Raw genomic sequence first — 23,125 nt, forward strand, 5'->3', positions numbered from 1 at the left:
GTCTGGCTGTTCCTGGCAGTGGAGACAACATATTTAAAGGCATGGGAGAATATCTAAGATTTACCCTCCCAGGACACAACAACAACAACAACAACAACAACAAAACAAAAAATAGAAAACATATGAAAGGACAGTTTTCAAGACACTGGTTATCAGGCAATGCAGGATAGTGATCCCTGAGAGACAGGAACAGGGTGAGCCCAACAACTGCCCTCATAAAAAAAGGAAGAGAGACCAAAAAAACAGATGGGGTAAAAGAAAATGAATACCAAGATGGCAGACTCAAACCTAACCTTAACAGCAATCACAGTAAGTGAAAATAGCCTAAACATTCCAATGAAAAGGCAGAGATTACCAGACTCTGCCCAACCCTATCATGCCTACAAGAAATGCAATTTAAATATAAAGATACAAATAGGTTAAAAGTAAATGGATGTAAACAAGATTACCAGGCTAGCATGCTAGCCAAAAGAATGCTGGCTTGACTGTATTAATATCACATAACATAGATTTTATATCAAAGAATATTACCGGGGATAATTTCATAATGATAAATATGTCAGTTCATTAAAAGGACAATAATCCTAAACATTTATGCCCTTAATGACAGAGCTTCAAAATACATGATGCAAAAAGTTATAGAACTGCAAGGAGAGATGGACAAATTCACAATTATAGTTGGAGATTTCAATGTCTCTTTCTTAATAATTGATAGAATAAGTAGACAGGAACTCAATGAAGAAACAGAAGATGAACAACACCATCAACTAACTTGAACTAATTGGCATCTATAATAGAACATTCCGGCCGGGCACGGTGGCTCACGCCTATAATCCCAACACTTTGGGAGGCCGAGGTAGGTGGATCACCTGAGGTTGGGAGTTTGAAACCAACCTGGCCAACATAGCGAAACTCTATCTCTAATAAAAATACAAAATTAGCTGGGCATGGTGGTGCTTGCCTGCAATCCCAGCTACTTGGGAGGCTGAGGCAGGAGAATCGCTTGAACCTGGGAGCCAAGATCGCGCCATTGCACTCCAGCCTGGGCAACAAGAGTGAAACTGTCTCAAAAAAAAAAAAAAAAAAAAGAACATTCCACCCCACAATAGCAGAAGGTACATCCTTTTCAAGTGCACTTGGAACGTTCACCCAGGTGGGTCACATTCTAGGCCAAGCTTGTCTAACCCGCAGCCCAGGAAGGCTTTGAATGCAGACCAACACAAATTTGTAAACTTTCTTAAAACATTATGAGTTGTTGTTGTTGTTGTTTTGTTTTGTTTTGTTTTTTAGCTCATCAGCTATTGTTAGTGTTAGTATATGTTATGTGTGGCCCAAGACAATTCTTCTTCCAATGTGGCCCAGGGAAGCCAAACGATTGGACACCTTTGTTCTAGGCCATTAAGAAAACACCTCTCAAACTTCAAAGGATTCAAGTTATACAAAGTATGTTCTAGGTCTACAATGGAATTAAATTAGAAATCAAGAGCAGATCTCTGGAAAATCTCAAAATATCTGAAAACTGAAAAACAAACTCAAACATGTGGATCAAAGAGAAATCAAAAGGGGAATCAAAAAGGCACAGAGGGAGATTGAGCGTTGTGTTCCTAACACAACAGTGTGCTTGCTCAGGCTGGCAGCTGGTGGTGGTGAGGGAGTACGACGGGCACCTGACAAGCCTAGAGGGGACAAAGGTGTACAAAGAGTGTACACTGAGGGCCTGCTATACGTAGGCTCCGTGCTGCCTCTTCTGCACACGACATCTCATTTACTTCCATTAACATTCTATCACATTCTAGTTCCACCAGGGACTAAGGATCCTGGGAGGGTGAGGGGTTGGTTCTGTTTCTGTGATCCACAACCTAACAACTCTGGCCTGGTCTCAAACACAGCAACAAGGGTGTATGGAAAGGAGCTGCTGGAGGGGAAGGCTTGCTGTGTGCATGGCGACCTTGGTGTGCTCACCCTGCATACCCTCGCACCCACTACCTTGATTACAAGCAACATCAAGAGCTCCTTAAGGCAAGTCCCCTGAAGAGGACATGTTTAACATAGATTAATGTGTGTTCTTGAAAATGATACTCTTCATTTCTTTGAAACATCTTATTCTGTAGCTTTTTCATTCATTCCAGCTGTTTTGCATTCATTCCATTCACATGAAACATCTAGAATCAGCAGATTCACAAAATAGATCCATGGTTGCTGGGGGCAGAGGTTGGGGAGTGACTGCTAATGGGCACAGAATTTCTTTTTTGGAGTGATGAAAAGAATCTAAAATTAGACCATGGTAATGGTGGTACAACTCTGTGAATATACTAAAAACCATTAAACTGTAGATTTCAAGTCAGTGAATTATATCTTAATAAAGCTAAAAAACAAAGTCAAGTGTCCTTGCTGTCAGCTGATTCCTCCTCTGACTCCCTCTGGAGCCCACCCCAGCAGGCCATTGAGCTTCTCTGGCCAAAGACGGATCTTCTGCCCAGAGAGAGGACAGGGTCTGGATCCAGTTCTCTGATTTGTCCCTGGGCCTCAGGCCAGCGGTGTGTACACTGGTAACCTGGTTCATAATTTCTTTCACCAAGTGCCTCACCTAGATTCACAATCTCTAATCTCATTGTCAAGTCCATGACTATAATGGAGGAAGTGGGTCTGGAGAGAGGGTGGCACAGGGTGGCGAGTATCTGACAGGCACCCCTAGAGACGGGGCTGACCTTCTGCTGTGCTTTTCCATCTACTGGATGCTTCTCCTCAAGCGCACAGGCCCCTCGCCTCACCTCACAGTGCTGCTCCTGGTTTCCTCCACTGTGGCCTTCACCATCACCCAGGGGTCTCCTTTCCTCATCTCTGTTCCCCAGGCTGGGCGAGGCACCCTTCGCAGGGGTACCCACAGTGCCCGCCCACCCCTGTCATGAAGCCACCTGGAATCACAAGTGTCTATTGATTAGAGTCTCTCTCCGACTATGCAGTGAGCTTCCTTCATCTCTCTCTATCCCCTGCGGGCCCTACAGTCCAGTATACAGCAGACACCCAATAAATGGTTGCAAATACACAGCATAGTTCCTTGTGTCTATACCTCCGTAATCATGAGGTCTAACTGCTGCCATTTGCACTGTACCTGTCATTTCCTCTAAGGCCCAGGCTGGTCAGGAGAGCAGCTGGGGAGTCCCCGGGATAGATATTGAGGGCACATGTGTGGAAACAGGCTACCCTGGCCACGGTCTCTTTGGGGGACCTCAGGCAGAGATAATAGCCACCCCCATCTGTGGCTGGTGACAGTGGCCTGTGAAGGCAGAGGAGCACCTGAGCATCCTGTACATGGGCCCCTTCTGCCCCCTGGTGTCACTGTGGGGAAAGGCAATGGGGCCCCCTGGCAGTTAGAGATGAGAAAGGCTCAGTAGGTCCCCAAGTTCCTGATTCCTGGTAGAGCCACACAGGAACCCCAGGCTCCTGAGGACTCGGTGGGCAGGGACTGAGCAAGGGGAGAGGCCTACAGCCCAGTCACGTGTGGGCAGGCAAAACAGCGAAGGCCTGGATGCCTGATTTAGTCCTTTCCCTCCTTGCCACAAACACTCACGGTGTCTGGTCTGGGTGAATTCAGGATGGGGGCCTGGTAGGTCTGGGGAATGTGATGGTGAGTGGCAAGGGCAGCTCTTGGCAGTGCTGCCGTTTGTTAGTGTGGAGCTGACAGGCATGTTGGCTGTGCCAGGACCTCCTGGGCAGAGGCCCAGAACTGCTCAAGAAGGAAGGGCTCCAGAGGTAGGTATGAGGAGCTGGCTACAAGCCCCAAAAGAATAAGATGGGCAGAGCAGTTTTAAATAAGACAGAATATAAGACTCCAATAAACAAGGCCAACCCAAGGGAGCAGAGTTACATTTTGAGAGTGAGTCTGAAAAGCAGAGAAATGACAAAAGCGATCCCTGCAATGAGCAGATTCCAACAGGGCAGGGTGGCAGGAGAGCAAACCCAAACGGGTGCATATTCCTCTATGGGATGCCAGCATCAGAGCAGGAACTGCTGTGTGTCCCTCCTAGCTGGGCTCTCCTGCTCTGGGCCTTCCTCATCCCTCAACCTCAAGCCCCTCGAGGGCACCCAGTAGACCAAACACAAGGGACTAATAGATGTTTCTGCAAAGACTTCACAGAATTCTTGTTTCACATGACTTTAGCTTGCTTTTCCCTATCTTGATCCTTGCAATTCTTGCAAAATGGAGATTTCTGCAGTCGTATTCCCAGGCTAGGATCCACTTTCAGCTCCAGTCCAGCAGGCCTAACCGCTTTTACCATTTCTTCCACTCAGAATGATTCAAATGGAACTTGTGTTTCCATCCAAACCATCTCTCCCTCCCATATCTCTCTATACCCTTTCTCTGCAGAGATGCAGGCATTGAATTCAGACCTCAGGCATGGGTCTCCCTCCTTCTTGCCCCGTACTGAATCAGCCACCCATGGACCCCTGCCCAACCTCTGTCCCTGTGGTCTGGATTCCACCCCATCCTTTCCACTCTGGTTTCAACTCCCTGATCTACACCAGTGGTTCTCAATCTACACCAGTGGCTGCTCATTGGAATCACTTGGAGATGTCTGGATCCCACACCTAGAGATTCTAATTTGCAGCCAAGGTTGAGAACTACAGTCCAGGCACTATCAACATTCCATGCCTAGAATGTCTTAGGAATTTATAAACTGGTACCTGCCACCAAGATTTCAAGCTCGACCACCCAAGTGACATTGGTGTTGTCTCTACTGACACCCTTCCAGGTGGGATGCACCCTAAGCTAAAAACTAGAGGAAGACAGGTCACCACCTCCCAAGGTGACCCATTCCTGCTTTGCATAGCTCTATTAGAAAATGATCCTTAAATTGAGTCATATGTCTGTATTCCTCTTTCACCTACCCATCTATCCCAAGGGCAGACTGTACCTGTTTGACACAGGTGTGACCTTCAGACATTTGAAAACAGCTTTCCAGAACCTCTGGGTCTTTCCCTCCCCAAACTGGACAAGGCCCAGGTGCTCTGCCTTCTCTGCATGACACGGCCCAGAACATTCCAGGTGAAGCCTGCCCAGCAGAGGGTAGGATGGCCACTGCCCTGCTTTGGGAAAGGCCTGCCCAAGTACCCAGATGTGTGTGTAAGGAGCCCACAGGCAGGGAGCCCAGCCTTACCTTACACTGATCCAGCGGTGTGTCCTCAGCCTCCTGGAAGACCACGCTGAAGGAGATGCTCTTGGGGTCAGAGGAGAAGACCCAGCTGATGGTGAGGCCTGCTTCGGCCACAGTGATGGGGATCAGGCTGTAGGTGCTGGACCGCACAAACAGCTCCCTGCTACCCTCCCCGAAGCTGGCAATCTCATCCACTGTGAGGGGTACTTTGATCCTAAAATCAAAATACAGAGCGGGATCTGATTGGGCAAAGTGTTTGTGTCCACTGGCCAGGTCATCTGTGGCTCAGAGGTGGCTGGAGACTTCTTGAGAGGATAAGCCCTGGGTAACCCTGGCCAACATGCTTAATTACGGGATGGGCAGTTCACTGCAACAAATGTTTCCTGAGCGCTTACTACATGCCTGGCATAGTTCTAGGCATGGAGGACACAGCAGTAAAAAATACAGATGACGTATTTGCCTGTGTGGAGCTGAAAGCCCATGGGAACTAAGGAACTGAGGATGGCCTGACCTGCTCCACCGCCCTCGTGGACAGGAAGTGAGTGCCGAGGCGCAGCTTTCTGCTGCTCTCCTGAAGCTGCCCTGCTGCTCAGCCGTCTGTTTTCTCTCTGCCATTTCTCCTTCCAATTCCCTGCCTCACCCTTTCACCTAATTAGCACAAGCCTCCCAGCCTTTCAATATAGTCCATCTTCTCAGCCGCATCTGGCATCCATTGTAAGATTCCACATGGAAACCCTGACCTTTCCTCAAACGCCAACATCCCATACTCTTTATAATGTAAGGGTGATGTAAGTAATACAATGGTTTTGGGGAGAAAAGCTTGTTCTTACTCTCCCTGGGTAGAGAAAAGCTTCTTCAAGAAGTTTGCAGGGTTCATTGACAGCGAGTTCCTCTGTTTTTGGGGTTCTGTGCTGGACTCAGAGTATTATGTGAAGAATGTGAGGTTAGGGGCCAAGGGACCTGCCTCACTGCATCCCAGCTGCAGGGCTTACCCTCTCATAAACCTCAGTTTCCTCATCTGCCAAACAGGGACAACCATGCCTGCCTCAGGACTGCTGCAAGGACTAGATTACAAGATGAACCTGGGGAGCTTGCTCCTCGGGGACCCTTCCAGGCCGAGTGGCACCCCTCCTACACTGTGCAACTCTGGAGGCAGCTAGGTTAGCTCACGGTCATGGAGGCAGGACCTCCAGTGCAGAGCTGCAACTTAGGAGCAGTGTGGCCTTGGGTGAATCACTCACTGATTTTGAGCCTCAGTTTCTCAACTGTGAAATGGGAAGGTGGCAACCATCATAGGCCATGCCCTGTGCTCAGCAATTTTGCATGTTACTGCAGTAGCTCCACGAGGAAGGCATGACTGTTGCCATTCTGTAAAAGAGGAAACTAAGATTCTAAAAGATTAAGAAATTCGATCCAGGCTCGCACAGGTCTGAGGCAAAGCCATCATCTTCCTACCATACCAAACTGCCTTTTGTGGAGAAAATGTATTACTATCCCCTTTAACACAGGGGAGGGAACTAAGTTCAAAGAGGTTAGGTAACTTGCCCAACACTGCCCAGCAAGTGGTGGTGCTGAGGGCTCATTTGCCTCCAAAGCTGTGGAGATGAATGGACAGACTCCCCAAAGCTAACGAGAAGGTAAGAAATGATGAAAAACCAGCATGCTTTAAAGAACAGCTCCAATACTCACCTTTGTGAGAATTCAATTCAATGCAATACTTCTCCATGTGTTAAATTTTATTTCTAATTAAGACCCCTCGACCAGTATTTACAATTTTCAAGAATCTGAGGGCAGGTGTGGGGGTCCATTCTGGAACAGACATCTTTCTCGTAATGTGGAAATCTTACCATATTACCATGTAAAAAGTCACTTACCCTGACATAATGTCCCATTAATGCCAGAGCATTTTATAATTTTATGCTCCAGAATTCTCCCCTGGCACCCAGGTATTTGGATTGTGCCTCAATCATCTATTCAAGACATCATCTATTCAGCAACAAGGACAATACTCAGCCTCTCCAAAGGAGATCTTAACAAAAACAATCAAGGGTTTGCTCAAATATAATATAATCTTAAGATGCCTATTGTCTATAAGGCTCATGTCACAAATGTGAATTCCACTGAGTGACCTCAGAAATTCCAGTTTACATGAGTCAAAGGGTACCAACACATGTGCAGTGTTCTGAGATAATCCCAACCTTTAACATGTTTTCAGATGTTCTCACGATGTGGTTGCTAATCCTTAGCTTGCTGTCACTCTCTTTGAAAGAGGCAGAAAAAAATAACTTTCAAGGTGTTGTCATTCTCCTCGCATTTTATTCCCACGTCCAGCTGACCTATTCTCGGTACTATCCTATTCTCCTCCAGGATATGCCTTGGATCTGTGTGTTCTAATTACTTATAAATCTCACAACTTTCCTCATCTCTTTACTTGAGGGTAGGTTTTTTACAAGTTTTATTATAAATGATTTCAAACATTTCCTTGTTCTTTCCCATTAAATGCCACTAAAAAACCTGAAAATGATTCAGCAGTTGTAGTAAAAGTGAAGGGCAGGAGAAGGAAGGCGGACTGATTAAGGACCCCCAGAATATGAGGAAAATCACAACAGCTGAGCGTCTCTGAGCCCCCCACCTACACATATTAGAAAACCACTTGTTATCCTAAGAGCCTGGAAAATCACAGTGTGCATGAGGAAAGACAATCAACAGAAGCCGACACTGACATCAATCAGATGCTGGAGTTATCTGTCAAGGCTTTTGAAGCAGTCATCAAAAAAATGCTTCAATAACAATTTTAAATGTTCTTGAAACAATAAAAAAGTGGAAAACTCACACTAAAGAAACAGAAGATATAAAAAAGAACCAAATGGAAATTTTAGATCTAAATAATTACAATAACCAAAAAAAAAAAAAAAAAAAATCACTGGACACTCAATAGCTGAATAAAGATGACAATTATACTTGAAGAGAGAAAAACAGAAATTCCTCAATCTGAACAACACAGGGAAAAGATAATTGGGGGCGGGGTGCAAGGAAAAAGAACAGAGCCTCAGGGACCTGCAAGACAAGGACGAAATATCTCACATTTGTATTACTGGAGTCCCAAATGGAGAGGGAAAATAGAGTACATCTGAAAAACTATTCAAAGAAATGATGGCTATAAACTTCCCAAATATGGTGACAGATATAAGCCTAGAGATTCAAGAGCTGGGTATACCCCAAATAGGAAAAACCCAAAGAAATTCATGCCAAGACCCATCATAGTTCAACTTCTAAGAACAAAAGACAAAGAAAAAACTTGAAAGCAGGCAAAGAGAAATAACTTATTATCTACAGGAGAATACCAGTTTGAATGCTAGGGGATTTCTCATCTAAAACCATGGAGGCCAGAGGGAAGCAGCAGCACACTTATTTCAAATGCTGAAAGAAAAAAACTATCAATTCTATACTTGGCAAAACATCCTTTAGATAGTTTGTGAAATCCAGCAGGGTGTGAAAAAGAATTATATACCGCAGCCAGTGGGATCTATCCCAGGTATGCAAGGTTGGTTTGATATATGAAAGTCAGTCAATGCAATCCATCATATCAACAGGCTAAGGAAGAAAAAGTCTATGATCTTATCAATTGATGTAGAAAAAAGATCTGGCAAAATTCAACAGCCATTCTCGACCACCCAAGTTCTCTTTTACTATTTCTAATTGTCACTGCTGTGAGTAGCATGCAAGGGACATTTTGGTAGCTTTATCTTTGCACATCCAGTCATTATTTCCTCAGGATAAATTCCCAGACATAGGCCCATTACATCAAAGAGAAAATGCAATTCTTGAACTTTTGGTACATCCTGCAGCCAAGCTGTTCTCCAGAAAGGGTAGCCCTGACATTTCATACTCCCCCAGCATCAACAGCTTGTGAGTGAGCTAGCTATTTAATTCTTCCTGCTTGGTCTGCCCCATAATTCAATATAGTGTTTGTCCAAGTGTGGTCCAAGGTCACCTGAGGACTGGTGGAATAGATCATTCTCTCATGACCACATCTGACCCTTCAGGAAATTCTGTCTTCACCACCTTCAAAATAGGTCCAGAATTTGCCCTGGCTCTGCCCTCTCTGCCAACACTTGGTCCAAGGAACAAGCATTCCTCTAATATCCTTTCAACTGCTCTCCCCACTTTTGCTCTTGTCCTCCATCATCTATTCTCCACATGGCAATCAGAACAATCCTTTTTCAAATGTAAATTAGATTAAGTCACTCTTAATGCTACACACCTCATTTCGGGGTCCCATTTCCCTCAGATTCAAAGTCAAAGTCCTTACAATGGCCAACAAGACCCTATGTGCTGGGACCCTCATTTCCACTCTGACTCCACCTCCTGGTTCTCTCTGCTGCAGGCACGCTGGCCCTTTTCTCGGCCCCTCAACATGCCACGCACCATCCCGTCGCAGGGCCTTTGTGCTGCCTGTTCCCTCTGCCTGAAATGCTATACCCGTAGATAGAAGCCTGGCAACTCCTTCACTTCCTTCAAGTGTTATCTTCTTACTGTCACTCTATTTAAAATGGCAAATTCCCCTTCCCTGTTATCCTACTTTATCTTTTCCCATAGCAAGCACCACCTTGTAACATTTATACAATATTGACTTATTTAATTATGTTGACAGTTTGTCATCTGTCAATCCCTGCTGGCTGGAATGTAAGCTTGATAAGGGCGAGGGGTGAGCCTTTGTTGGTTTTATTTACTGACATGCTCTAAGCACCTAAAATAGTACCTGGCACATTGTGATAATGAATAAATATCTGTGAATGAGTGACTGAATCTATTCAATGACAGTTATGCAGCCACTGGATACAACACTGGAGAACTCGATGATGTGGGAAAATACTCATGCTATAGCAAGTTTTAAAATACTGCAAAAGAAGATTTAGAATATTTGTTTGTGTCAAAAATTATATGTATATAGGTATATTAAAAAGACTGGAAGGCTATATGCCAAAATGTTTTACTTATCTCTATTTTCCTAATTTTTTACAATGAAAGTGTATTGCTCATACAATAAAAAAATTAACAAAGTTAATTTGAAAAAAGAACATGAAGTGTGGGAGGAATATTATAAAGGGGCACAGGGAACTTCCCAGGGTGAGAAAACTGTTCTATATCTTAATTGTGGTAGTGATTACACTGTATCATTCATGAGAATTCAAGCACTGTATACTTGCTTGAATTTTAATGTATATAAGCTATACCTGAAAAAAAAGAATAAACGAAGCCCCACTGGTATTAAGTTAGAGCCCCGGGGTGGTCCCCAGCGCCAGCACTGGAGTGGCCATTACTCCTCCCAACGCCACACCTGGAGACGGCCCAGGCGGCAGCTGCCACTTACATGAGTTCTCCAGACTTCAGCAGGCAGATTTCCGCATCCTGCCCCACGGGCATGTCTTCAGTGTCCTCAGGCGTTAGCGAGGTTGATGTAGTGTCCCTGAAATGTCACCAACGAGAACACAGTCATTTAGCTATCAACACACAGGGCCTCACATCCTGGGGTCCGCAGTCTTGGAGTCACAGGCAGCCAAATCCAGATGCATGGGGGATCCTTTAATCACAGAGGCCATGACAGAGACCCCGGCAGATTTTGTGGGTAGAGGGAGGGCTGCAGGGGCAAGGGCCAAGCAGGTGGACAAGGAGAAGACAATAGGGCTACAGCAGTTTCCCTGGAGCAGCTGTAGGGAAGAGACCTCCTGCTATAGGAAGGGTGAGCAGAAACACAAATCAACCACTCTCCTAGCCCACGCCAGCAGAGCCACTGCCACGGGACCAAGGTACCAGCACCACTGGGTCCTGCCTCCTCAGTGCCAGTGCACGACTAGAGAAGCCTCTGGCCTATCCCTGGGGCACAAGAACAGGCACCCAGGGGAGGTTTTTAACACCTTCTGAATTATGGATTCTTAGAACATATTGGCAGATTGCAGTCCCTGCACTTCACTGATGGGGACACAGAGGCCCAGGCAGTTCCTCCGAGGCAGAGCTGGAGCCAGAACTAGATACCCTGACTGCAACTTAGTGCTTTCCCTGTGGGGCCCCAGGTCCAGCTCAGCCAGGGGCTTATACAATCTCAGGTGCCTCAGAGCCCAACCAGCTCCACTCCCTCGTTCTGCCAAAGAGGAAACCTAGGTCCAGAAAAGAAAAAATGGCTTTGTCCTCATGTGAAGGCATCAGTGAGGAAGATCTGCCACTCAGTGTGGCTTCTTTTTAAACTGCTGCAACAATCTGTGCTCTTCCAGGAGCTGCATGCCACCAGCCCTGAGCAGTGGGGCTCCCTCTAGCTGAGGTCTCTGTGGCCCTAAGGGCAGGGGATGTGGTATGACTGTGGTGGGGTCCACTGTGGTTCCAGCTTCAGCGTTGTGACTGTGTGACTCATGGTGAGCTCTTTCCTCCTGAGACCCCAGTTTTCCTTCTCTAAATGGAAGCAAATGGAACCAGATGGACTCTGGGTTCTGAGGGCTTGAAAAGGCTGTAAGTTTTAAAGGACTCAGAGGTAGCATCTTGCAAGCCCACTGGTTGAGAAAGAGATGGGCTTGCTCTGGTCAGCAGCTTCCTGCCCGCGGCCTCTGTTGCTCTTCTCAGGGAAGGTGCAGGAAGAACGCAGGCTGCAGCACCTGCTGCCACCGGGGGCATGCCTTGTCACTCTGGCATTTATTTTTCTTCCTGGCCCCAACCCCCTATCTTCCTCCTTGCCTAACACCTCCTTCTTTTTGCTTTTCCAGCCGCTGGCTTCTAGGCCCCCACTCCCTCACCCTGGGACAAACAGAAACAGGGAACATTAGTGCAAGAAGCTGCTCAAGGAGCCAGCTCGTGCAGCCACCCACTTGACAGCAGGGAAGCAGAAGTCCAGAGGAGACAGGCCAGGGTCACTCAGGCCTGCTTGTTTTCATCCTTGTCCAAGGCGCAAATACCATAAATGAGATAAAGAAATAAAGTAGAATGAGAGAGACTCTGAAAGCTGTACTTGGTTTTCCCAATTTTCCTGCATTCAGGATAAAAGATGTCCTAATCTATGATTCCTTCTCTTCCTCCATCACCCTCCTCCCTGATCACAGTGATGACAGACAACGCCTGATTACCTGTAAGCAGATGATTCACAGAGCAGGTTTCCCAGACCCTTGCTGGCCCCGGCGGATGCCCTGCATGAGTGAGGTGGGAGTGGGACAGGTGGGTGATGCAGTCTCAAAGGTAACAAGTAGGGCAGAGGGCTTTCTTTTCAATAGGTTTTCAAACTGTAGGTCATGACCCATTTAGTGGGCTGTGAATCAATTTAGGAGGTTATGACCAACATTAAAAGAAATAGAATAAAATAGAAAATACAATAGTATATTGCATGTTGCGAGGATAAGTATTTATGAGGCTCTTGGGTTTTGTTTGTTTGTTTTTGAGACAGAGTTTTGCTCTGTTACCAGGCTGGAGTGCTGTGGCACGATCTTGGCTCACTGCAACATCCAACTCTCCGGTTCAAGCGATTCTCCTGCCTCAGCCTCCCGAATAGCTGGGATTACAGGCATGCACCACCACACCCAGCTAATTTTTGTATTTTTAGTACAGACGGGGTTTCACCATGTTGGCCAGGATGGTCTCAATCTCCTGACCACATGATCGGCCCACCTCGGCCTTCCAAAGTGCTGGGGTTACAGGCATGAGCCACTGTGGCCAGCCTTGAGGCTCTTGTTTTGATCGTATGTGTACACACATGCACACTAGGTAGCCATGCAAAATGTATTTCTTACTGTGAGATACTGTAGAAAATGTTCAAGCAACTCAGAGGATGTCAAGGAATTTAAGAGCTTGAGAAAGGACAGCAACCAAAGCATGACCACTAGAGGGCACCCCACCTCCTACCAGAACTGCTTCCGTTCCTTGCTATGGAGACAGTCTCAGCAAAGATACCAGATACTCACTGCCCACGCGGCCTTCCTCCTCCCCTTGCTCTGGTCATGGCAGCCTACTGCTAGCTTGGCTGATGGCATCACACCCTTTCCGTCCGAGTTTTTGTCTGGAGCCAGTGGTCAGCTGAGATCAATATCTCTCGAACACACGTTCCAGTCTGTCAACTTGTCTGTCCCTTTGTGGGTGCCATCCTGGCATTCCTGGGCAGCCTGCTGTGCGCACAGCCCATGCCCAGTGAATGTCTACATTATTTGCCTCAGAGTAAGGTTTTCTTCTGTCCCAAATGCTCCCAAAGGAGGACATACCCAAGGCTCCGCATTAGAAGCGAGTCAGAATAAAGTGGTGAGCACAAACCAGGCGGCCCCTGGCACTGCAGTCCTGGAGTCCACACCTCTCTGAGTCATGGTGGAGCCCCTCCAGCTTGGTCTCTACAAATGGGAGTCTATAGTCCTTCCCTGTCACGAATCAAATGGCCTCGGCCTGTTTGTTATGTAATTACTGCACAACTTTAATCCTGCAGACTGCCTGCGGTACATGTCTGCTTGTTTAGAAACTAGCTGAGGGAGGAAGGGATGCCTGGAAAATCCCTATGGCCCAAGGTGCCTTGCTGCCCATCTGCCCCAGGGGGCGCCATCTCCCGTCAGCCTCGCTAAGCCCCGCAGAGTGAGAAGCGTTGCTTTTCCTGATTACACAGGCTCCTATCCTCCCTCTGGTCAGCCTCCATCTGCGAACAGTCTCCTCTGAAATGGAGATGTCTTCAGTTTAGAACTGCACTCTTCAATACAGTAGCCACTAGCCACATGTGGCTATATAAACTTAAATTAATCAGATAAATTAAACTAAAAATGTGGCTGCCTGGTTGCACTAGCCACATTTCAAGTGCTCAATTATCACATGGACTGGTGGCCACTGTGTTGGGCAGTGCAGGTGCAGCATAGGTCTCTCACAGCAGAAGGCTCCACTGAACAGTGCAGGTTTGGAAGGTTGGGCTGAACCACACCACACACATCCTATTCACTCTGCGATCTGGGGGCATATTTTAGTTTTGCTATCAAATTATTATTATTGTATTAACTTGATTTTACTTTGCTAATCCATTGCTTATAAATTCCTAGTGTTAGAGTAGGTAGCTAGGCAGGCATGAGCAGGGCAGGAGAGGGCCCCCCTCCCACAGGAATGTCAGGTGACTGTTAAGTAATGGTCAGGCAATTGTTAAGCTGTCTCTGTAAAATAACTGGTTGCAGCCAGAGCCAGAGAAAGAGTCTCCCAATAGATAGAAAACATCTGAAGCGGGTAATCAGCAGCTTCCTAAGATCTCAGGAGTTGGGCGAGTGGGCTCAAGCATGCACATTAAGAGGCAAAATGGCAGAGTTTAACCGGTATATGACCTTCCTCTAGAAACGACTGATAAGGGAAAAATACCTCAAGTGAGCATGCATACATCTCCAGTAAACACACTGAGCATGCAGCCCCTCCCAAGTGCTGGCAAGCCACCATGCCTGCAGACAGCCTGCTCCAAGGAAAGAGTCGGGGGAGAAGAAACACAAACCCTGGAACCATGCCAATGTATAAAACCTCAAGTCAAGGGCCCGACGGGGCACTTGGATCTCTCAGGTCACCTGCTTGGCTCTCTTCCAAGTATACTTTACTTCCATTTGTTCCTGCTCTAAAACTTTTTAATAAACCTTCACTCCTGCGCTAAAACTTGCCTCAGTTTCCTCCTCTGCCTTAAACCTACCTCTGCCCCTCGACCAAATTCTTTCCTCCAAGGAGGCAAGACTCGAGTTGCTGCAGACCCGTATGGATTTGCTGCTGCTAACATACTTTGGTGCCATGTGATTCAGACACATTCTCTAGTGGTAAGACACTTCTATAACTCACCTTCTGCTGGAGGTAGTTAAACCCTGTATCCGTTTTCCTTCTCCTGCTCTCCTGCCTATAGAAAAACTGTTCCTCCTGAACAATTCCTCTCAGCTATAGTGGCTTTGCTCCTGCCAGTTGATCTCTCAGCTCATCCTGGTGGCTTGCAGGGGTACAGGTCTGCTGGTTATGTTGCCCAGGCTGGCCTCAAACTCCTGGGCTTCAAATGATCCTTTCATCTTAGCCTCCTGAGTACTGGGACTATAGGGGCCCACTGCCATGCCTGGCTGGTTAGGTTACTTTTCTGTGGATCACAGCCCATCATTCACCAATGCCTTGCCAACAGCAGTAAATGTCTCATCCCTGGATCCTGGAACTGATAACTTAACAGCTCTGCCAGGTCTTCAGGTAAGGAGAGCAGGCCAACAGTCTGACTTCCAAGATAAATCTGCAGCAGGTATGTCTGCCACTTCCCTTTTACTCTTCCCTCAATTTTATTTAGAAAATGTTTAGGTATTTCTGGGGAAATCTAAGACATATATGATTGGGTTCCCACCCTTAGCAGTTTAAAGTTTTGTTTCAAATAAAAGTAATGCCCTTAAAACAATTAACACTACAAATTGCCAGATAGTAAAAGGTGCTTTGTACAGCGATTAAAATAAAATTTTATCCCCAAACCTGTGAGTGGCTCAGTCCCTCAAATATAGGTGCAAGTCTTCTGTACTATAGAGAAGTTTCTATTAAAGAATGGCCATGATAAACAAGCCATGCTTTCTCAAATACATGTATCCCCATATTGACACATACACACAGTCATGGAGGGCCCCAGGTGCTGGTTTGTTTTTCCTCATGGAGTAGAAAGGCTTGCTGAGAAGAGCACGGCCAAGGGTGCTTGACAAGGCTCAGGCCATTCTAACACTGCCCTGTGGACCTGTCTTGAATGGCATGGTTGGCTCGTCCCTGGGTAAAACTCAGCTCTCAAAGCTGAAAGATTCCTACATGTCAGGCAGGGTTACTTTAAATCGCCACCCTGCCTTGAAAGGTCTCTTTCAGGAAGACAGGTGCATATTTGGCTCAGTCTGTTCTTTTATTCATTTGTCCACCATTCCCTACATCCATCTGTCCATCGGTGTGTAATCTATGCGGCCTCATGGTTCATGCCCATAAGGAACACCTCACTCATTTGTACCAGTTTGGTAGAAAGGACAGTCTGAATGAATTCATTCAAAAAAAGGCCTGCAAACCTGCTAGAGCTCTTCAGATCTTTTATCAGGGCCCCCTGGCATAGCTCCATACTCAGAGCAGGGCAAGAAGTACTGGCTTTGCAGCCTGACAGTCCTGGGTGACTGCTGGGATGTGTGTTCTTGGGTAAGTGGGTTAATCTCTCTAGTCTTCTGTTTGCCTATCTGTAAGTGACTAGGATTAGATGGCTGTACATAGAAGCATCCAGCATAGGGCCAGGCTTGCAGTAGAACTGAGTGTTAGTCTCTGGATCCTGAGGTTGCTCCTGGTCCATGCTCCCAATGCTTGACATTTGCCCTTAGGAAGAGCCACATGAGGTTTGCCTAGGAGGTGGGAGAGAGCAAAAGCATTGGAGAGAAGCAACCTGAATGGTAGTGCAGAGCCAGAGAAGGGAGGCCAGGCACCTTCACAAGAGGGCAGCTGCTTCTGGGAAAGCAGACATCGGAATACATGCCTCTCCCTAGTACCCTCTCCACGAGGAGGCACTGGGGCATGTGACCCAGGCTGACATGCCTCTAATTCCTGCCTTCCAGCGTTATTTCCCAGAAGGGTCAGTAATGTTAGATCATAGAGACTGACAACTAGAACTGTACTGAGATCAAAGTAGTCAACATCTGGGGAATTCCAGGAGTAGAGAGGGCAGCCCAAGGAAACCAGATGATTCCAGCCAGGCTAGGCAGGGTGGGTGGGCACTGCTTGCTGAGGTGCCTGAGTGGTGTGGGCTTAGGAGGGAGCACTGTACCAGGCCGTCTGGCAGACTCATCATCATCCTGTTGATTGGTCTGGTAATGACCGAGACCTGAGTGTGTATCTTCGATTTGCCAGTTTCTAGTTGTGTGCACTGAGGGCTGTTATTTTGGCTATGGTCCTCAGTGTTCTCATCTATAAAGGAAGGATAATATCGACTGCAGGGCTGCTATGGGGCTTAACAGCTATCACATATGCTGGAGCTGCATGTGCACACAGAACCCAGCCCATGCCATGGACTTAGCATTGGCCCAGACCCCAACTGTTCCAAAAAGATGTCTGACTAGCGAATGAAGTAATTTTAAGGTACAAATGCCACCATCTTTGGTGGATGGCCAGAGCCAAACCTCCTTATTGTTCCCCTTTAGTTTATGAATAAAGCCCTGTCAGGCCCTGACAGAAGAACCAGCCCCAAAGCAGAATGAAGGGGGTGTGGGGTATCAGAGTAACCCACCCATCTCTGACCCACGCACTACATAGGGGCGGGTTGGTCATATGGATTCTGATCTGAAGGATGGGAGTAGGGGGTGGGTCTTTTATAGTAACCAGCTGAGGGCTCTTAAAAAATGTTCAGCGGAAACATGAACCACATCACAAAAGTAGAGGCAGACCTTGCTTCACGAGCAAGCTCATCTGTGGAACAAACCGGCAAAGCACCTCTGCTGGTGAGTCATTTGTCTTACTCTTTACACTGAAAAGAAGACAGGGAGGACTAACCCCAGGTATTGTTGGTATTCTCTGATTCCTGTCTGTAGTAGGGCACAGTGCACAATGCCAGGCTATGGAGCTCAGCTGCTCTTAGTTCAAATTACATCACTGCCATTTGCTACTGTGTGGGTTAAACTGGAGAAACATGAAAACTACTGAGCATGTTTCCAGGCACACAGTTAGTGCTTGTAGGCTGACGGTACTGCTAGTAATGGCATAGTCAGACCCACCCAGGGAGATAAGGAGGATCTAGTTATTGTCTATATTTGCTCAATGGATAATCTGTTTTCATTTCTTTTGCATAAGACAGGCTGTTTTCTCAGATTATCATTTATGTTATTTTTTCAATATAAATCAATATACTACTGTAGAAACTTTGAAAACTATTTTAAAAAAAGGAAGAAATAAGTCACCCATAATTCCACCAGCTGGAGGCCAACTGTTAATAAAATGTGATCATTTTTTCCAAGTTTCTAAAAGTATGGTCAGTCAAAAATCACGTAGTTTATCATGAACTCTTAAATGAGGGCCCACAGAATACATGGCAGAGGGATTCAAGGGGTTCATGGACTCCCAGAATTGCAGGGGTATTTGTGCGTGCATGTGTGCGTGTGTGTGTGTGTGTGTGTGTGTATACATTATTTCTGAGAAAAGGTCTGCAGTTTTTAGGAGATTCTCAAAGGAGTTTATGGTCAAAAAAGGTTATGAATCACAATTAATTTTATATCCTTTTGACATCTATTTGTTGTAATAGTAATAGCTAATACTTATTTTGCATACTTACTTTGTTTACACTGTTCTTAGCAATTTAACTAAGAGTATTGCATTTTCCAAAATCAGTAAAAATACTTCCTAAACATTTAAGTCATATTCTATTTTATGTCTGAATTATAATTTGCTTCATCATTATCAGACTTTTACAGTATTTCCAAAGTTGTAGATTTTTTTTTAATTTCCAGAAAACAAAATAGGATTTTGATTATAGAAGATAAATGTTTTTAGTTCGCCTAGAAGGGGAAGTAATTTTTAATACTCTATTTGCACAGCACTGTCCAGGCCCAACCTGTTTACCAATTATTATACATCAAAGTTTACCAATTATTACACATGAATTTGCACAGGTCCTTTGATGAAATGTGTAATGGCAGCATAATGGACCAGTAAAAGCTGGAACAGGAGGATACCAAAAAAAGGCAAGAGCAAGTCAAGCAATAATGGGGAGCTGGACACTACTCTTAAGAGCAAAATCACCTGTTTCATATTTTAAATGACGAAAAAATATGTTTTGCCCATGTGAATCAATAACACAAACGCATCATCTGACCTACTTAATATAGTGCCCCAGAGAGCTTGTTGGGGGCAGGATGTCTACTGGCTGACCTATCACCCTTAGAGATCTAACAATTGTGGTGTAAGGGCAAGGATTGTTATTAAGCAGTCTTAGCCCAAAGGCAGCATCCTTCCTTGCTAGAGAGAAAGGGCACTTTGGCCCCTGGAAAGACAGAGGCAAGCAGCAGCATCGGAGACACTGCTCCCAGTCAGGACTCAACGTCAGGGACAGAAGTGTTTCTGAGTGGATTAGGAAAGGTAACCTCATTGTTTATATGCCCTTGTCTGGTCAGGCAATATTTTGACTTTGCTGGCAGAGATTCTGTCCAAACACCTGCTCTTCTTCATACATCTTTTTGAGGTGCTGGCCAGACATAGCTCCAGGTCACTGGAAATGAGCTGCTGCATGTTGAGTATCTGCAGGTCAGTAGCAAGGGCAGGCTTTGCACTCATGGGCTGATGTTGCCGCAGCGGCCCCTGCTCCCACACCACAGGTTACATAATCCCTTGTCCTGTCCGTGGTCTTTGGCAGGGTCACAGGGCAGAGGGAAGGGTCAGAGAGAAGTGACATCTTGAAGGGCTGGTGCCCTGGGTAAGAAAGATAGCCCATCTGGCACCCCATTTCAATTGGGTCTTCTGCTTGTTAAATGAGGCCCCTAAGTCCTAACCTGCCAATCACAGGAGCTAAGGCAAGGTTCTGCTTTGGGGAAATCTACCTTTTAAGAGACTTCTTGCTCAGAAGTCTTCAGGAAATGAGACTCTGATGGTGGAATGTCATAAACTGTGTTAGATGATGAAGGGGAAAGTTTAGTTGGGAAGTGAGAACCACCTAGTGCTTTATCCATGAAGCCAGCTCAGCCAAAGTGCTGGGCAGCTGTGGGCTTTTCTATCCCTTGTTTCCCCATTAATAGCCTTTGAAAATCTATGCAATTGAGGGGAAGTAAAGGCAGGAAGGACTACCTACCCAGGAAGAGCAGTCTTGCCATCCCCAAACACCTGTGGTCTCCAGGAGTCTCCTTGATAGGAGAGCCCCCTGGTAGGGGCACTTGCTTTAGCATTCACAATTTATTAGGAAATGGGGCTCAGGATGGGTGGGCAACTGTGGCGAGGCAGGGGGAGATGAAAACAGGCATGTCCCATTGATGAGCTCAGATTATCAGTGGGCTCATCCACTGATACCCAGATTATCAGCGGGCTCAACCATCCATTATCAGTGTTGCTCTTCCAAAGAGCACTGTGACCACCTGGCAGCAAAGCGACTTTTGCTTTCAAAATAATTGAGCACAGGATTTTATGGAATGTGCTTAGGGGTCAGTTATGAGTTGTCTCCCACATGGGTGAGATCCTGAGAATTTTCAGGCTAATGGAGAGTCCTCGTCCTGTCTGAGCAATTTCCCCTCAGAATTGATTATCTTCAATATACTGGACTGTGCTGTTTCTACACAGCCTAGTGGGTGGGTTTAGGAGATGACTATTTGCCCCCTAAATGTGGTCAATGGGACAGCAGGAAGACAGAGAATGCCATCCTCAGCCCAAATATAATTCCTGGGTTCTGACTCACAGGTGTTCATCAGAACAAACACCATGGCAGAGTATGATCACTATGAAGATGATGGGTTCCTCAACAGTTTCAATGACAGCAGCCAGGAGGAGCATCAAGACTTCCTGCAGTTCAGGAAGGTCTTTCTGCCCTGCATGTACCTGGTGGTGTTTGTCTGTGGCCTGGTGGGGAACTCCCTGGTGCTGGTCATATCCATCTTCTACCATAAGCTGCAGAGCCTGACGGACGTGTTCCTGGTGAACCTACCCCTGGCTGACCTGGTGTTTGTCTGCACTCTGCCCTTCTGGGCCTATGCAGGCATCCATGAATGGATCTTTGGCCAGGTCATGTGCAAGACCCTACTGGGCGTCTACACTATTAACTTCTACACATCCATGCTCATCCTCACCTGCATCACTGTGGATCGTTTCATTGTAGTGGTTAAGGCCACCAAGGCCTACAACCAGCAAGCCAAGAGGATGACTTGGGGCAAGGTCATCTGCTTGCTCATCTGGGTGATATCCCTGCTGGTTTCCTTGCCCCAAATTATCTATGGCAATGTCTTTAATCTGGACAAGCTCATATGTGGTTATCATGACGAGGAGATTTCCACTGTGGTTCTTGCCACCCAGATGACACTGGGGTTCTTCTTGCCACTGCTCGCCATGATTGTCTGCTATTCAGTCATAATCAAAACACTGCTTCATGCTGGAGGCTTCCAGAAGCACAGATCTCTAAAGATCATCTTCCTTGTGATGGCTGTGTTCCTGCTGACCCAGACACCCTTCAACCTCGTGAAGCTCATCCGCAGCACACACTGGGAGTACTATGCCATGACCAGCTTTCACTACACCATCATAGTGACAGAGGCCATCGCATACCTGAGGGCCTGCCTTAACCCTGTGCTCTATGCCTTTGTCAGCCTGAAGTTTCGAAAGAACTTCTGGAAACTTGTGAAGGACATTGGCTGTCTCCCTTACCTTGGGGTCTCACATCAATGGAAATCTTCTGAGGACAATTCCAAGACTTTTTCTGCCTCCCACAATGTGGAGGCCACCAGCATGTTCCAGCTATAGGCCTTGCCAGCATTTCGAGAAGCTGCTCTGGAATTTGCAAGGCATGGTTGTGTCCTCTTGATGTGGTGAGGCAGGCTTTGTTTATAGTTTGCGCATTCTCATGGAGAAGTTATCAGACACTCTGACTGGTTTGGAATGCTTCTTCTCAGGCATGAACATGTACTGTTCTCTTCTTGAACACTCATGCCGAAAGCCCAAGTAGGGGGTCTAAAGTTTTTAAGGACTTTCCTTCCTCCATCTCCAAGAATGCTGAAATCAAGGGGGATGACATGTGACTTCTATGATCTCAGGTTCTCCTTGATTCGGACTGGGGCTGAAGGTTGAAGAGGTGAGCACAGCCCACAAAGCTGTTGGTGGTAGGTAGCACGCTGGGTGCCCAAGCTCAGAAGGCTCTTCTGACTACTGGGCAAACAGTGGAGATCAGAGCAGCCATGAAAACAAATGCTGGCACCTAACAGAAATGAGATCAGGCTCTGCCTCACCTTGACTTTTGTATAGGCAGATGTTCAAATTGCTTTGATTAATCCAGAATAACTAGCACCAGGGACTATGAATGGGCAAAATCAAATTAGAATAGGCTGAGGATTCCAGTGGTCCATGGAATGCTTGAAAAATGTGCAAAACAGCATTTAAGACTGTAATGAATCTAAGCAGCATTTCTGAAGTGGACTCTTTGGTGGCTTTGCTCATTTAAAAATGAAATTTTCCAATGTCTGCCATATAAACATATGTAAATGTATATACACACACATACACACATATGCTATATATTACTAGCATATGAGTTTCATAGCTAAGAAATAAAACTTTTAAAGTCTCCAAACTACTTTTATGCTTTGGTATATTCTATTTTAATGTGGTGTGCCTGGAATATACTTTTTTGGAATACACAAAAAAGTTACTTTTGGGCTCAGAGCATGGAAAATAAATTGTAAACTTTCAGGGCTGTGCTCTGTCATGGAAATGGAATATACCAGTGATAACGACCCTGCTCTTTCACTGTGGTTTCTAACCTCCTGTCTAAAGTGTGGGGCACATTTGTTTAACTTCTAGAATGTGGTCACAGGATGAGGCAGTTTTAAATGTCAGATTTTATGCATGTTTATTAAATCCTGGCAGTCTGTTCAATAGGCTTAAAGATGTTTTTTGGGCTTATGTATCCCCAAATCACTCACCAAATACGGAGAACCAACTGACAACAGCTAATTGGAATGCACAGAGAGGCAGGCCAGAACTGACTAAACAGTGTGGTCTTGGGGGCTGAATAGACCAGAGCTGAATCCCTGCCACTCACCAGTTTGTAAGACCTTGGGCGAAACTCAGTCTCTGAGCACGTGTTTCCTTTCTTTTTGGTGAAACATGGATCATAACCACCACCTCTACGGGTTGGTGTGAATACCTGAGACACTGCATGTAAAACACTTGGCACAGTTTGCGTTTGGGGAGAAAAGGTCCAAAAAATAGCAGTAGTTATTATTTCTTACAAGAACTGGTGACACAAAATGGAAGCCCTCCATGTCAGCCCTGTGGGTTAGTGA

General features: G+C 46.1%; 2 protein-coding genes across 8 annotated transcripts in view; one reads left to right on the plus strand and one right to left on the minus strand.

Moving 5' to 3' along the window:
- Positions 1 to 23,125, minus strand: part of FYCO1 (FYVE and coiled-coil domain autophagy adaptor 1) — a 77,695-nt gene that overhangs the window by 8,161 nt on the left and 46,409 nt on the right. For all 3 annotated transcript variants that reach the window (XM_001114357.5, XM_077992296.1, XM_015131145.3), the window contains exons 15-16: positions 10,531 to 10,626; positions 5,160 to 5,370 (exon numbers count right to left, since the gene is read on the minus strand). In XM_001114357.5, the coding sequence (XP_001114357.3) occupies positions 5,160 to 5,370; positions 10,531 to 10,626 (307 nt within the window). The remainder of the gene's footprint in view (positions 1 to 5,159; positions 5,371 to 10,530; positions 10,627 to 23,125) is intronic.
- On the plus strand, positions 16,314 to 22,413 carry CXCR6 (C-X-C motif chemokine receptor 6). 5 transcript variants are annotated; one of them, XM_077990832.1, is made up of 3 exons: positions 17,523 to 17,599; positions 18,764 to 19,394; positions 20,535 to 22,413. In XM_077990832.1, the coding sequence occupies exon 3, from the start codon at positions 20,556 to 20,558 to the stop codon at positions 21,585 to 21,587; it is 1,032 nt and encodes a 343-aa protein (XP_077846958.1). In that variant the 5' UTR covers positions 17,523 to 17,599; positions 18,764 to 19,394; positions 20,535 to 20,555; the 3' UTR covers positions 21,588 to 22,413. The 5 variants fall into 5 exon arrangements, with proteins under 5 accessions (XP_014986564.1, XP_077846958.1, XP_077846959.1 ...); XM_015131078.3 differs by lacking the exon at positions 18,764 to 19,394 and having other exon boundaries at positions 16,314 to 17,599; XM_077990833.1 differs by lacking the exon at positions 18,764 to 19,394 and having other exon boundaries at positions 17,536 to 17,656.

This window comes from Macaca mulatta, chromosome 2 (assembly GCF_049350105.2).
Source record: "Macaca mulatta isolate MMU2019108-1 chromosome 2, T2T-MMU8v2.0, whole genome shotgun sequence".
Classification (NCBI taxonomy): Eukaryota; Metazoa; Chordata; class Mammalia; order Primates; family Cercopithecidae; genus Macaca; species Macaca mulatta.

Excerpts from the sequence above, each read along its gene's own strand:
- CXCR6 (XM_015131078.3), top strand. The coding sequence starts at position 17,501 with ATGTTCAGCGGAAACATGAACCACATCACAAAAGTAGAGGCAGACCTT. Across the intron at positions 17,600-20,534 it reads CCGGCAAAGCACCTCTGCTG|GTGTTCATCAGAACAAACAC; the intron begins GTGAGTCATTTG and ends TCTGACTCACAG.